This window comes from Lutra lutra, chromosome 4 (assembly GCF_902655055.1).
Source record: "Lutra lutra chromosome 4, mLutLut1.2, whole genome shotgun sequence".
In the NCBI taxonomy this organism is placed as follows: domain Eukaryota; kingdom Metazoa; phylum Chordata; class Mammalia; order Carnivora; family Mustelidae; genus Lutra; species Lutra lutra.
Window position 1 is genome coordinate 171,102,223 of NC_062281.1, and position 15,695 is coordinate 171,117,917.

General features: G+C 45.4%; 1 protein-coding gene across 6 annotated transcripts in view; it reads left to right on the forward strand.

The window, feature by feature from the left end:
- The window catches only part of DLGAP3 (DLG associated protein 3), a 62,908-nt gene that overhangs the window by 25,442 nt on the left and 21,771 nt on the right, over positions 1 to 15,695 (forward strand). For all 6 annotated transcript variants that reach the window (XM_047727952.1, XM_047727951.1, XM_047727950.1 and 3 more), the window contains 2 exons: positions 4,331 to 4,536; positions 4,830 to 4,902. In XM_047727952.1, coding sequence (XP_047583908.1) covers positions 4,331 to 4,536; positions 4,830 to 4,902 — 279 coding nt within the window. The remainder of the gene's footprint in view (positions 1 to 4,330; positions 4,537 to 4,829; positions 4,903 to 15,695) is intronic.

Genomic DNA, 15,695 nt, shown 5'->3' on the forward strand with positions numbered 1-15,695 from the left:
GTTATCAAAAGGGTTGGATGGGAGTCAGTTGTCCCTGTGGTGGAGGCCTGGAGGTGGGGAGGTTCTGCCCTGCCTCACTGTGTCTCCTGTTTTGGTAGCCCCTTTTGGGATCTCGCTTTCCCCATTTGTACAAGGGAGGGGCCCTTCTATTCTGACATTATGTGTCACTGCAAGGAAGACTTCCCTTCGACCTGCTGCTTGGACAAGCTGTGCTGGCCTCTGTCTCATGAGCTTGGAGGCAGAATGAGGTTGAGGGTAGGCAGTGGACAGGACAGCGTGGCACTCTCTGGCTGTAGCTTTCCTTGAGATTGGAGGTCAGCAGTTGGAAAGCAGTTCTCCTGCCCCTAGGCCTTCTCCAGACCTCTTTTCTGCTCTGATCTGGGTGGTCCAGATACTGTTTGACTATGAAGGTCAGTTATTTCCAGAATCTGCCTCTGCTGAGGTTTGTCATGCTGGGGTGCCTGAGGTAGGACGCCATGAGGCCATGGAAGAGCCCTGGGAGCCTGTCCTGTGGGTTTTCCTGGGCTGGGGACATACCGAAGTCTGAGCCCAAGATACAACACCAGGGCAGGGCTTCCAGGGAGTGGATGGAGCAGGTGATGGATGGCATGCTGTCCCCCTCCTTTCTCGCCACTTGTGCGGTGTCTGCAGATTGGGCGAGGAGCTCTGACTCCTTCTCCTTATGGTATCCTTATCCATCCCACGCTGTCCCCTCTCCACCTCCTTACTGAGGTGGGGTCAGGGCCCTTCTCACCATCAACCTTTCTTTTCTCTCCCTCTGGCCTCTCTCCTATTCCCCCTGGCTTGCCTTTTTTTTTTTTTTTTTAAGTTTTATTTATTTAAGCAATATCTGAACCCAACATAGGGCTCAAACTCATGAACCCGGCATCAAGAGTGGCATGCTCTTCTGCCTAGGCCAGCCAGGCACCCGGCTGGCTTGCTTTTTGAGGCCTCCCATAGGTTTAGGAGGAAAAGTCAATACAAGTTCTGGAAGTCCAGCAGACTTAAGAGTTGCCCCCCGAACCCCACATGCCACGTACTTAATCCACAGTCGTTCCCTCGGGGAGCATTTCCTGGGGGCTGAGGATGCAGAGATGACGACACAGAGGCTGCTTGTGAAGAGCTTACAGGGTTGGGGTGGGATAGACAAGGAGGCAGGTAGAACAGAGCGATGAGGCTGTGATAGGAGAGAGCCCTGAGCGCCATGGGAGCATAGAGAAGACACCGCACCCACAGCGGGTGGCGGCGGCTGGGGGCTGCTCGGAGCAGCTTGCGGGGGAGGAGGACGCCGGAGTTGAATCCCAGTGGAGCTGGAGTTGGTCGAGCACAGACGTGGATTAAGGGACTTCCAGAAAGAGACTACAGCTTGTTCAGAGGTACAGAGAATTGACCTTGCATGTACCTTTTGGGTGTCCCTGGCCTTGCTGGTAAGTTCTTCACACGTTAGAGCTCTCCTGGGTGGAGAACTTCCGAGAGAGCTCAAGGGAAAAAACAGGGCCACGTGGAAGCAGACAGTAGGGAAGTTGGGAGACTTCTAGGATTCAGGACTTCTGGATTGCCCCCCTCCCTGGGTAGAGAGGTTCTCTAAGCTGGGAATTGAAGGGTCCAGCAGAATGGGCCGAGCAGAGGACACGAACTGTCCTTCTCCCAGATCTGAGCCCTGGCCATCCCTGGAGCCTCCCTGCCACACCGGTGCTCCCTGCTGCTTCTCCAGCGCTGCCCTGACCTCTCTGGGGGCTTCCTTTTTAACATGCACCTCACAGTGTCCTGCAGAAGAGTGAGCAGCCGCAGTGGCTGTGGAGCGGGAGCCCTGCAGTGTGGCAGAGTGTGCCCTGGCTGTCCCATCTGCTGGCCTGCCTCTCTGCTCACCCGGGGCTCCTCTCTGGAGAGAGGCAGGGAAGGGAATGATCCCTCAGGGCATGGGGGTTCAAGGCATTTTAGGATTGCAAAGTAAGAGCCCTGGGTGGGGGAATGAATGGACTCAGGGGCCGTGCCCCAAAGCAGGGGAAGCTGGCCCCATCAGACTAGGTGTCTTTGTTGGATCCTTAACCTCTTTGTTTTGAGACCCTATTTCTCCCACTGGACCCCAGCTCTCCCTCAACCCTCTGCTGAACCCCTCCTTCTACCAGAGCCCTTGTTTCTTTATGGAGTCTTGTCTCCTCCCTCTGTTCCCATCTTCTAACTGAGTTCCAGCCTCCTCGCTGAGTCATGGCCCTCTCTGTGGGTTCCGTCCATCTTGGGATCCCATTCAATCCCTGGGTCACTGTTCTCATCCTGATTTCTGTCCCCTCACCTAGCCTCCCTGCCCCCCATAGTCACTGTCCCTCCCTGAACTCTATGCACTCCCTGGCTCTTGACCCGTCTTAAAGTCTCTATCCTCACCCCATTCAACCTGTCCCTTACAACAGGTGTTTGAAATCTTCCCTACCTGCCCCAGCCCTCTCCCCATGCCTCTGCTTGTACGTCATTCTTCCTAGTGTGGGCCAACCATCACAGCCTCCCTCGCCTTCCTGTCAGCCCACCTACAGACTCATCTAGATCCCCAGCCACCCCCTTCCCCTTCCTTCTTGGCTCAGAGAAAAAGCCAGGGCCACTCATCATCATCACATGCTGATTCCTCCAGCAGGACTTGAGCGCATCTCCTCAGGATCCCCTCTACCCCTGAACTGATCGTCCCCTACCTCCATCCCTCCCCGCATTTAAAGACCATCTTTGCCTTTGCTGGCTCTTTCTCTTATCCTGGAAATATGCCCAGGTCTCTCATCCTAAAAAATCCTTCCTTCCCTCCATAGCCCTGTCATCTCCTGTCTTCCCTTCATACCCAAGGTCTTCGAGCATAGATTCTTCATCTTCACTTCCTTTCATTCTCCCCTTGATGACAGTCTGACATCCACATCCCCTGCTCTCTAAAATGTTCTGGCAGTAGTCCCCAGTGGTCTTTTGAGGGCTCTCCCTGAAAGGCACCTTTCAATGCTTCTAATAATAATAATAATAGTTAACATTTACTGGGGACTTATGTGCTGGGCACACTATGTTGGCCCTTCCCACCGGCTCTGGGGCATTGGCATAATTGTCATTACCAGTTCACAGATGAGGAAACTGAGAGAGTAAATCATTTTTGCTGAAGTTCACCTAGGAAGTGATGGGGTGAAAATCTGAACATGGATCTAGCTCCTGAGCCCGAATTACTAACCTCTGAATGTACTGTGGCATTTGACATTATCAACTCCTTTTATTCTGGAACTGTCTCCTGTTTCCATGACATGGCATTCTCCTGACTTCCCTCCTACCCCTCTGCCCACTCCTTCTCAGGTGACTTCATAGGCTTTTTTTTCCTTTCTTTGCAGTCCCCTTTTTAAATGTCAGTGGATCCCTCCCCAGCGCTCTCTCTTTCCCCTGGGCTGTTTCATTCACCCCTGTGGATTCAGCTGCTGCCCATGACTCCCACGTGTCTGCCTCCAGCCCAGATCTCTCCCCTGCTGAACTCCAGAACCGAACACCCAACCACCTGCTCAGTATTTCACTGCCAAACTTAAGATGCTCAACCCTAACCTATCACCTCTCCCCCAAACCTGTTTCTCTGGGATTCTGTGGCTCAGTGAGCGACAGCACCATCCCCCGGGTCCTCAGCCAGCAGCCTCCCAGTCATCTGCGGCTCCTCCCCGCCCCCTCGCCCCCTCGCCCCCTACGTCTAATCAGACTCACTGATGCTCCTTAACACCTCATTTCCATCTTCTCGTCCCCCTCATTGTCATGGTCTTAATTTAGGCTCATCATCTCTTGCTTGGCTAACAGCATCAGCCTCCTAATTGGTCTCCCTCCTGCCATTCCATCCCTTGCCCTGCTCTGGGCCCTACACAGTGCATCCCCCCTCTGGACCATCAGAGCACTCTTTCTGAAACAAATCTGATGGCACTTGCCTGCTTAGAGCCCTCTGTGGCTCCTCAGAGAGGGAAGGGGGGGAGGGTTGGAGGATTTGGGATGTTGGCATGTTAAGAGGAGGAAGGAGGAAGAGGGGTGAAAGGTGGGGGCTCATGATACTTCGCTGCTGGGATGGGTCAACAGAGGTCACTTTGGCCTCTGATCTCCATCCTCTTGGCTCCTGGCATATCACCTTAATTAAGTAGTAAGCAGTCCATGAAAGATGATGAGGCATCTTCTGTAAGGGAGGGGACAGCCTGAAACCTTACCTCTGGCTCTGCTTCTGCCTGTCCCTGGACCAGCCCTGTCCAGCTAGCAGAGCGCCTCCTGCTGGCAGTGGAGACAGAGGGTCTTGGCTTCTAGATGTAGTAGGGACGCATCCGAGAGACAGAAGCCCCTGTCCCCGCAGGTGCCGCAAGATGACTGGGGGGGTTACCCCACTGGGGGCAAGGACGGGGAGATCCCCTGCCGCAGGATGAGGAGCGGCAGCTACATCAAGGCCATGGGGGATGAGGAGAGTGGAGACTCGGATGGCAGCCCCAAGACATCTCCCAAAGCAATGGCCCGGCGCTTCACCGCCCGCCGCTCCTCCAGCGTGGACCAGGCCCGGATCAAGTAAGGACAGGGAGGGCCAGGGCTTGGGCTGGGAAGCTGATCCTGGGGGTGGGGGGAGGTTCCCTCCTTAGGGTTCAAGTGGGGAGTCTCACCCTGCTCCACATAAAGAGGGGGTCCCTGGTGATCGCTCCAATCTGAGTGCCTCTTTGGGACAGTACCTTTACCCAAAAGACTCCTGGGAGGATCCCTGTCTTGGGGTTTCCGAGGGATGGAACCTGCTCAGGGGCCCCAGTGCTGTTATTCCCCTTTCTAACAGACCCCTGTTCTGAATATGGAATTTTGTTCTTTCCCAGCTGCTGTGTCCCACCCCGGATCCATCCCCGGAGCTCCATCCCTGGCTACAGCCGTTCCCTCACCACCGGACAGGTAGGGACCAACCAGCATGCCTGAAGGAAAGGGTGGGAAGTGGGGTTCACTCCCATACTCAGCCTATGCCTTAAAATCAGAGGTCCAGCCCCTGGACAGAGCACAGGTCTGGTTCTGGGGGAGCTGGGAAGCCTGCCTTGGGACTTCTGGAGCTGATTCAGACTGTGGGGGGGGTGTGTGTGTGTGTCTCAGTCACATCCTTCAAAACCACCAAGGATCCTCAAAGTGTTGAGTTTGTAGGGGTGACATCGAGTCTCTGGGGTTCCCCAGCCATGTCCTGGCGTGCACAGTCTCAGCTCGCCCAGTGCGAAGGACATGCCTGTGGCACAGACGAGGGATAGGCAGAGACGCAGTCCGAGAGATGCCCACACTTGAGCTATTTCCTCACCAGTCACCACCCCTGTGGGACCGTTAGTGAGACCCAGCAGAGCCTCCGGTTTTTTACCTTTAAAATGACAGTAGTAATGATGTATTTCTCAGGGCCTTTGCGAGAGTTCAGTGAGAACATGTATGCAAACACAAGATGCCTGGCCCTCAATTGGTACTTTATAAATGTGAGTTCCTTCCCTAAGTGTGGTCTTTCCCCTGAACTAATCCGAGGCATGCATGATTACATGCATGACATGGACTGGGATTCCAGCTCAGCTATTTACCAGCTGAGTGACCCGGGGCAAATTATTTGACTTTTTGGAGCCCCACTTTCTCTATTTAAAAATAGGCATCATAATAGCGTTCTTGGCACATAGCCAGCACTCAGGAAAGGTTAGCTATTTTTACTGTTTGCTGGGGAAAAAAAAAGCAATGCAAAAAAGCAATGCAGAAGTCTGTCCGGATTGGCTTCTCTTATTTGCTGCTGCGGTCTTTGTTACATTTCCTGAATCAGGGAATCTGACGGGCACAGCTGTCTTTTCACATCAGACTAGCCTGTTGGCTAAACCCAGTGGTTAATGCTCAGTTCTCGTTTTACTTGACCCATCAGCAACATCTAACACAGATGATGGCTCTCTCCTTCTTGAAACACCGTACACAGTTTGCTTTGAAGACTCCATACCTTTTAGGTTCTCCTAGATTCTCACTCTGGATGTTTATGCTTAGTCTTGCTATGGGTGTCTCTCCAACTCTCCAGGATCTGAACACTGGATTTTTCCAGGGCTTAATTCCTGGACTTCTCTGGACACCCCCTCCTTAGGTGAGCTCACTCGGGCTCATGGCTTTGGATATTATTGAGGGTCTGATGACTTCCAAATGTGTATCTCCAACCCCAGATCCTTCCGTAATTGCCAGGCGTGTGTGTCTAACTGTGTATTGAAATCTCAGTTGGATGTTTAATAGACATTTCAAACTTAAGATATCCACAGTGGAGCTGTTGGTACCCTTATCCCCTACTCCTTCCCCTGCAAAGTGTCCTCCTCCATCCACTGTCTTCTCTGCTTTAGATAATGGCAAATTTATTCTTCTAGGAGCTCAGATCCAAAAGCCTGAAGTCAGTCTTGACTCCTTTCTCTTTTTCACCTCTCCCCATCCAGTCCTTCAGCAAATCCTGTTGGTCCCACCTTCCAAGCATATCCAGGATCCAAGCACTTCTCACCACCTCCATTGTCATTACTCCAGTCTGTATCACCATGGCTTCTTTCCAAGCTATTGCCCTGCCCCCTAAGTGGTCTCCTGCATGTGCCCTAACTCCAATTCATTCTCTCTCAGCACAGCCCTGAGCGATCATTTCAAAATAGAATTGCATTCACTCAAAACCTTCGTCTTACACAGAGGACTTTGCTATGACTTATGAAGCCCTGTGTGACCTAACCCTTGCTCCCTGTTAGTCCCTCTCCTAACACTGTTCCCTCCCCTCGTCCACTCCAGCCATGCTAGTTACCCTCTGACATCACAGGTGTGCTCCAGCTTTTTGTCTCCTTCTGTTTGAGCTTTGTCTTTTATAAATAGTTTAAGGAATTTATCTTACATCTACTTTGACAATTGCTTGAGGGCTTAGTACATTTATATTTACTGTGATTACTGATATGCCTGGATGTGTTTTGTTGTTTTATTTTGTGCCCTATTTCTCCTGCTTTTTGGGTGATGCTTTTCTACTCCTTTGCTACCTTCTTTTGGATTAGTTTCTTCATTTTTCTTAACACCAAATCCCACACTGCTTTGTTTGGTAGTTCTATATTCTAGTTTCTAGTTACTCTTGTAATTTTCATGTGCACATCTGACTTAGCAAAGTCTAAATTTGACAATTTCTTCTATCCTTCTATCCTTAGGACACTTCTGTTTTGACCACCTCTTCCCTTCTTACCTGTACGTGTTGTCTGGTATCTTAGTTCCACCTTCTTTTTACCTCTCCAAGTTAGTCTTTATTCTTTTTGCTACATTTTATGCTCTTAGTACTTGATTACATAGACTCACATTTGTACCTCCCCCATATCTTCTCACAGTTTATTCCTTCCTTTGAAATATTCCTTAGTAATTTTTTCAGTCAGTGTCTGTTAGTGGCAAACTTTGTTTTTAACAAAAAAAAAAAAAAAAAAAAAAAAAAAAAGGAGTCTACCCTCATTATTTAACATAAATCAGCTCATTTTAGAATCTTAGGTCAACATTTATTTTCTCTCAGCGTTTTGAAGATATTCTTTTGTCGTCTGTCTTCTGTTGTTGCCTTTGAGAAGTCTGCAGTCAATCTAATTGTCTTTGCGGATAGCTTTCATTTCCTTCTGATTGCTGTTGAGATCTTGTGTTTGACTTTGGTGTTCTGCAGTTTCACTATGATATGTGTGTATGTTCCCTGAATCTGAAGATTAATGCTGTCCATCAAATCTGGAAAATTCTCTCATGGTTAGTGTTTTCTGGTACATCTTTTTTCTTCAGTTTACTTTCAACCTACTTGTGCTTTTTCAAAAAATCCAATCTAACAATTTTTGCTTTCTGAACGAGGCTTTCTTGTTCATTCACATTTGATGTGATTATTGATATGATTGGATTGTATCATGTCATTGTTTTTCCTCTGTTTGTTCTTTGCTGTCTATTTTTTTTTTAATTTTATTTTTTATAAACATATATTTTTATCCCCAGGGGTACAGGTCTGCGAATTCTTTGCTGTCTTTTGTATCAAATAAATGTTTTAGTGTACCATTTGAATTTCTTTATTATTAATTCCTTTTTACTATATTATTTGAGTTTCTGTAGGAATTAGAGTTGCTCTAGGAATTATAATATACCATTAGAGTTATACCATATATGTATATAGTATATATACTATATATATATATTATATACACCATTATATATATGCATATGTACACATATATATAATGGTGTATATAATATACCATTAGAGTTGCTCTAGGAATTATAATATGTATCATAACTGATTAAATCTAATTAATTCTGATAAAATATAGACACACTGCTCCAATGTATCTCTTTTTTTTCCTCTCCCCATTTGTGCTGTTATTGTCATGTACCTTTCCTGTGTATATGTTCTAAATCTAACAATTATTATAAAAAGTAATGATGATGTTATAATAATAATTTTGTAAAATTTTGTGCCTTTCAAAGAAGTTGAGAGAAAAAAAGGAGAAAAGTATATCTACAGAGTCTTTTATGTTTGTCATTTCTAGTCCCTTTCATCTCTTCCTGTGGATTTGAGTTACCATTAAGTATCCGTTCCTTTTAGCCTGAAGAACTTCCGTGAATAATTTTAAGAATTTGTCTGTATCAAATTCTTCAGTCTATATGTATTTGGAAACATCTTTAATTTTACTTCTTTTTTGAAGAACAGTTTTGCTGAATATAGAATTCCTGGTTGGCAGTTTTTTCTTTCAGCATTTTGAATATACCATTCCACTCCCTTGATGCTCATTGTTCTGATGAGAAGCCGGTTGTTAATCATATTACTGTCTTCTTGTTTGTGATGAATTGTTTTTCCCTTGCTGCTGTTAAGATTTTCTCTTTGTCTATGGCTTTCAGCATTTTGATTGTAATGTATCTGGCTATGGATCTCTTTGTATTTAACCTTGAGCTTCTTTAACCTGTAGGATAATGTTTTTTGTCACATTTGGAAAGTTTTGAGCTATTATTTCTTCAAGTATCTTTTTCTCCCCCTTTCTCTCTACTTCCTTTGGGATTTCCATCACATGTATACTGCCTTGCTTGTTATTGTCCCATAGGTCTCTGAGATTCTGTTTATTTGTATTCTTTTTATTCTCTCCATTCTTCACATTGGATAATTTATACTGATCAAGTTTACTGATCATTTCTAATGCTGAGCCCTTCCTAGTGAAAAAGAAGGGCACTTCAGTTATTGTACTTTTCAGCTCCAGAATTTCCATTTGGCTCTTAAAAAAACTATTTTTGTTGTGATTTTTTTTTAATCCATGTAGTCATTGCTGTGCTTTCTTTTAAGCCTTTAAACATTTCCCTTAGTTCTTTTAACATATTTGTAATAGCTGCTTTGCAGATTTTCTCTGATAAATCAAACATTTCAGGACATTCACATTTTCTTGTTTATTTGCATGTCTCCTGATTTTTTTGGTTGTATATTGAACATTTTAAGTAATATATTGCAGTGACTTTGGACTCATATTTTACCTTTTTAAAACTTTAAAAATTTACATTCTAGTTCATTAACATACAGTGCAATATTGGTTTCAGGAGTAGAATTCAGTGATTTATCACTTACATATAACAGCTAGGACTCATCACAACAATTGCTCTCCTTAATTCCCAACACTCCTCTAGGCCCATCCTCCACCCACCTCCCTCCATTAACCCTCAGTTTGTTCTCTACTGTTAAGAGTCTCTTATTTTTTTTCTCTCTTCATCTTTCTCCTTCCCCCCACTCTTATGTTCATCTGTTTTGTTTCTTAAATTCCACATATGAGTGAAGTCATATTGTATTTGTCTTTCTCTGGTTGAATTATTTCACTTAGCATAATACACTATAGCTCCATCCACATAGTTGAAAATGGCAAGATTTCATTCTTTTTGATGGCTGAGTAATATTCCAAAGTTTATGTGTGTGTGTGTGTGTGTGTGTGTGTGTACATACACACACACACCATGTCTTCTTTACTGATTTTTGTCAGTCAGTGGACATTTGGGCTCTCTCCATAGTTTGGCTATTGTTGACAATGCTGCTGTAAACATTAGGGTGCACGTACACCTTCAGATCTGTATTTTTTTTTTTTTATCCTTTGGGTAAATCCCTAGTAATGCACTTGCTGGATTGTAGGGTAGTTCTATTTTTAACTTTTTGAGGAGCCTCCAAATATTCTCGAGTGGCTGCACCAGTTTGCATTCCCACCAACAGTGCAAGAGGGTTCCTCTTTCTCCACATCCTTGCCAACACCTTTTGTTTCTTGTGTTGTTAATTTTAGCCATTCTGACTGGTGTGAGGTGGTATCTCAGCATGGTTTTGATTTGTATTTCCCTGAAGATGAGTGATGTTGAGCATCTTTTCATGTGTCTATTAGCCATCTGGATGTCTTTTTTGGAAAAGTGTCTCTTCATTTCTTCTGCCCATTTCTTAACTGGATTATTTGTTTCTTGGGCGTTGAGTTGGTAAGTTTTTATAGATTTTGGATACTAATCCTTGAGTATATTTGTCATTTGCAAATATCTCCTCCTATTCTGTAGGATACCTTTTAGTTTTGTTGATTGTTTCCTTTGCTGTGCAGAAACTTTTTATCTTGAAGAAGTCCCAGTAGTTTATTTTTGCTTTTGTTTCCCTTGCCTCTGGCAACATGGTCTAGTAAGAAGTTGCTATTATGGCTGGGCGCCTGGGTGGCTCAGATGGTTAAGTGTCTTCCTTCTGCTCAGGTCATAATCCCAGGGTCCTGGGATTGAGCCCTGAGTCAGGCTCCCCGCTCAGCAGAGAGCCTGCTTCTCCTTTTGCTTGTTTCTCCCCCTTCTTGAGCTCACGCTCTCTCACTGTCAAATCAATCAATCAATCAATCAATCAATCTTAAAAAAAAAAAGTTGCTGTGGCCAAGGTCAAAGAGGTTGATGCCTGTGTTCTCCTCTAGGATTTTGACCGTTCCCTGTCTCATGTTTCAGTCTTTCATCCATTTTGAATTTATTTTTGTGTATGGTGTAAGAAAGTGGTCTGGTTTCATTCTTCTGCATGGGGCTGTCCAGTTTTCCCAGCACCATTCGTTGGAGAGATTGCCTTTTTTCCATTGGATATCACTTTCTGCTTTGTCGAAGATCAGTTGGCCATAGAGTTGTGGGTTCTTACTTTACCTCTTGAAGATTGCTATTGCTTTGTTTATGTGTTTGTTGATCCCTGGACTAAAGCTGTGAAATCGGTCTTCCTTGCTAAATGTGGCCTCTGATAGATTCACCAATTTTTTTTTCTTTCTTTTTATTTTTAAGCCTGGTTTCCTAGGGGGTTTGCCCTTGTGTCTGCATAGCTTAGTGTTCAGCCAGAGCTTGTGCCCCAAAACCTTGAGCCAGAGAGTCTTCTCTCTGCTTATGGTTCTATGTGTGGACTAGGGAGTACAAACTTCAGACTGTTTTTCAGCCTACCCTGGATTTTACTTTTTTGCCAGGCTCACTCTTGTCACTGCTACACATGGACACAAGCTCCACTGGCCAGAGAGGTGTGGGCAGCTCGAGGCCTCTCTGTCTCTATTGTGCATGCCCTCATCTCTGCTCAACCCAGCATATGTGGAACGCTCATCAAACCTTCTCTGGTTATCTCATGTCCTGGAACTCCTCTGTTATATCCCTGCCTAGTCTGCCAGTCCATTGCTTACCCCAAACTGTGCTGCAATCTCAGCTTTGCCTTGCTGTATTCCTGTTCCCCCCCTAGCTTCCCCTCTGTCCCCCCCACCCCCTGTGTAGTTCTTCATACCAAACAACAATGTTCCAAATTCAGTGAGCCCCTTTTGGCAGTGGCAGTGAAGCAGCTGGTTTTCACAGCCTGTCTCACCCTGGCTGAACTATTGTAAGGGATGGAACTGGGAACTTGAGTAATGGGAGCAGCCTCAGGCAAGGACGCCACGGACTCCCGCTGTTCCGTCACTTTCAGGTCTATGCTTCTTTGTTGTACACCTTTGGTTGATTTTCAGAATGATGAAGTGGTTGTCTTTGACAGTTTTGTCAGCTTTATAGCTGTCTTGCCTTGTCACTCTGTCATGCGTGAAGTCAGAAGTCTGGAAAGTTCTCCATCAGTCTAATTAACTCTTCAGGTATTGCCGCTCCTACTTTCTATCTAGCCTCTCACCTGGAGCTCCTATTAGTTGTATGTGGGACCTTCTTAGTCTTTCCTCCAAGCATCTTAACCTCTTGTTCATAATTTCCATCTCTTTGCCTCTCTGTGCCACCTTCTGGGTGAGTTCCTCAGATGTATCATCTGATTTACCAATTTTCTCTTCAGTTGTGTGTCATCTACTATTTAACTCAGTAACTGTGCTTTTAATTTGACTTTGTTTCAGTTCTAGAAATCTGGTTTGGTGCCTTTTAAATCTTTCTAGGCTTCTTTTCAAAACTTTTATTCTCTCCTTATGTTTTCAGTTTTATCTTTTAAGTTTTAGAAGTTTTTTTTTTTTTAAGATTTTATTTATTTATTTGACAGAGAGAGATCACAAGCAGGTAGAGAGGCAGACAGAGAGAGAGGAGGAAGCAGGCTCCCCGCTGAGCAGAGAGCCCGATGCAGGGCTCGATCCCAGGACCCTGAGATCATGACCTGAGCCGAAGGCAGCGGCTCAACCCACTGAGCCACCTAGGCGCCCCTAAGTTTTAGAAGTTTTAAACATAGTTTATTTTATTTTTAAAAAGCATTTTATTTATTTATTCAGGAGAGACAGAGAGAGAGGGAGGCAGAGAGAGAGGGAGAAGCAGGCTCCCCATGGAACAGGGAGCCTGATGCAGGACTCGATCCCAGGACGCTGGGATCATGACCAGAGCCAAAGGCAGAGGCTTAAGCAACCAACTGAGCCACCCAGGTGCCCTAGAAATTTTAAACATAGTTTAAAAGCTAATCTGTTTTAGCTAAGGAAACACTAGCTGCAGTAACAGATAAAGCTTGCATTCTCAATGACTTCACTTAATAAAGCTTAGTTTTTGTTTCTATCTCAGTTTGCGTTAGTTGTCTATTGCTACACAATCTATTACTCTCAAACGTAGTGTCTTAACGCAACAAATACTTATTATCTCAGCATTTCTGTGGGTCAGGAATCTGAGTGCAGCTTAGGTGGGTGCCTTCTGGGTCAGGTGACTCACATTGCTTCAGTCAAGGTGTTGGCTAGGGCTGTAGTCATCTCAAGGCTTGATTGGAGGAGTATCTCCTAACTCACTCACTCACATGGCTGTTGGCAGGCCTCGGATGCTCACTGGCTATTGGCCAGGGTCATCAGTTTTTTGACATGTGGGACTCACCATAGGGCTACTCATAACATAGTAGCTTGCTTCTCCCAGAGCAGACTCTGAGAGAAAGAGAGTGTCCAAGATGGAAGCCATAGTCTTTTTGTAATATAGTCTCAGAAGTGACATTCCATGTTCTATTCGTTATAGTAAGTCTAGTTCATAGTCAAGATGAGGGCCTACACGAGGGTGTTAATGCCAGAAAGTGGAGATCTTTAGGGGCTGTGTCAGACCTAGTATACCACATGGTCTGGTGTGAACTCATTTTCAGTGGAACTTTATCTGTGAGAATCTTGAACGGTCTGGGTTAGGAGTGGGTTCCTCAGAAAATATTTTTGCAGTTGTTTCTGCTAGACTATTCTTGGTTTGGGACTATTTCATGTTCATTTTTAATTTACAGGGAGGTGTCTGGGTCATGTAGGCCCACAGGCCCACAGAGTCCTGTGTCTGTGTGAAGACCAGCTTGTGGGTACAAAAATCTTAGGAGATTAGCCTACTTTTCCCTCCCTCCAATGCTTAGACTACAGACTGGCTTGTTGTCATCAGCCTGTGCTGATAATTGATTTTTTTTTTTTTTAGTCTACCATTCATGAAAGATTTTCCCTTTCCTACGTTTATGGAAGTTCTCATTCCTAATGCTGTGTTTCATGTGGACCCAATGCCTTCTTCCTACACCCAAGTGGGTGTTAATACCTAAGCCCTTTGGTCCCTCAGACCAGCAAACAGTGCCCCCACCTCCCACCACCACTGGACTGTTTGCAGTACTGACTCACACAGTTAATATTCTGATTTTCTAGTCTCCTCTTTGCTTTTGTCCCCTGGGGACATATCTTTCTTTCTTGTAAGCTCAGCTATGCATATAAAACATTTCTTATATTTTATCCAGTATTTCACAGTGTTTTGAAATGGGAGTGTTTTCCAAGGTTAGCTAAATTATGGCATGGGTAAAGTGTACAGGATGCTGTCCAGCCCCCAGAGGACCTCACTGACTCTAGCACAGGCAGTTTTCAATTAGACCCAAGCCAAGTATTTTCCTCTATATATCCAACATTCTTGGAAATACTTACTGATCCCAAGTCTGGTTTGGACAGAGGCTAATGTTCCCGTTTCCTAAGAGGATACTTTGACTTTGACTCTACTGAAAGTGGGTCTGAGGGTAGCAGGTTGGAAGGCAGTGCAGGGATAACAGGAGAATTCACAGCACAATGTTACAGTTTTATAATCATAATACAGTAAAGATCAACACAGGTGCAATATTCCTCTGGGAGTCTATACAAGTCTGTGTTTCCCTGGGGTCCTGGTCCCTTGTGGGAACTTCAGAATCTTGTCTTCACCAGTAGAGGTGGAAAGGATGTGGCCCCAGGGAGTTTCTCATCCCCCCTCTGTCTGCTTTGGATGGAGTTGGCCATAGGAATAGCATATGGTTGGGATTTCAAGAGCTTCAGAAATGCTGGGAAGGAGAGGCCTCTAAAAGGTATTGTCAGTGTGATTTAAGAACCTCTTACTACTACTAATAGTCTATTATGTTTATTGAGCATCTGCTATATCCCAGATATTATGCCTAACACTTCACACACAGAAGAGGCTTGGAGGTTCAGATACAAGCTGCAGAATGAGATTCCTTCCATCTGTGGGATCCAATATTGAGACCAGAATATTCTCTACTGGGTTTAGATCAATTATCATGTGCCCCAGAAGCAATCCTCTGAGCTGGATTTGTTCTGGTTGGGGAATATCTTGAGCATGACCTAGAAATAGCAGGAGTTAGATCAGCTTCTGAGCTTCAGGAAATACCCAGGCACTGCTGGTTCTTTGTACCCCAGGGGTCCAGAGATAGGAAACTGAGAGGTGGACTTGCAGAGGGTCACGATGAAAGCCATGGCTGCCCCAGGACTGTGGCTTGTGCCACACATAGTGCAACTTCACTTCTACAGGATCTCGAATGGATTTTTCCATGACCTGTGATTTCTCTACACTTGTAATGAAGTTCCTTTAGAATGGGGGGGCTGCAGAATGAAGTCCATACACTCCTTTTTGATATCTGGGCCCACACTGGAACCACTGAATCTGAATTTCCAGCAAATTGTGTCCCTGAGCTTCAAGGTAGCCAAAGTGAAGAGAGGTATATAGTTAGAGAGCCCAGGGTTCAGGTCCTTGGGATGGAACTTGAGTTAACATAGGTTTAAAAGGTCCCCAGGATATTCTGATTCAGCCTGGTAAAAGAGCCAGGGAACCTGGCATTTGACTTGGGTTAATCACTTACAAGTTGGGCATCGTTGTCAACTCATCTGCCCCGTCTGAGCCTTAGTTTGCCCCTTGGTAGAACTGGATGGAAATTTCTACTCAGTGGGGAGTAGAACTTAGTGATATCATGTTATGCTTTGGAGGTGGAGTTATGGAAACATTGAGCTGCATTTTATATGTGGATCAAA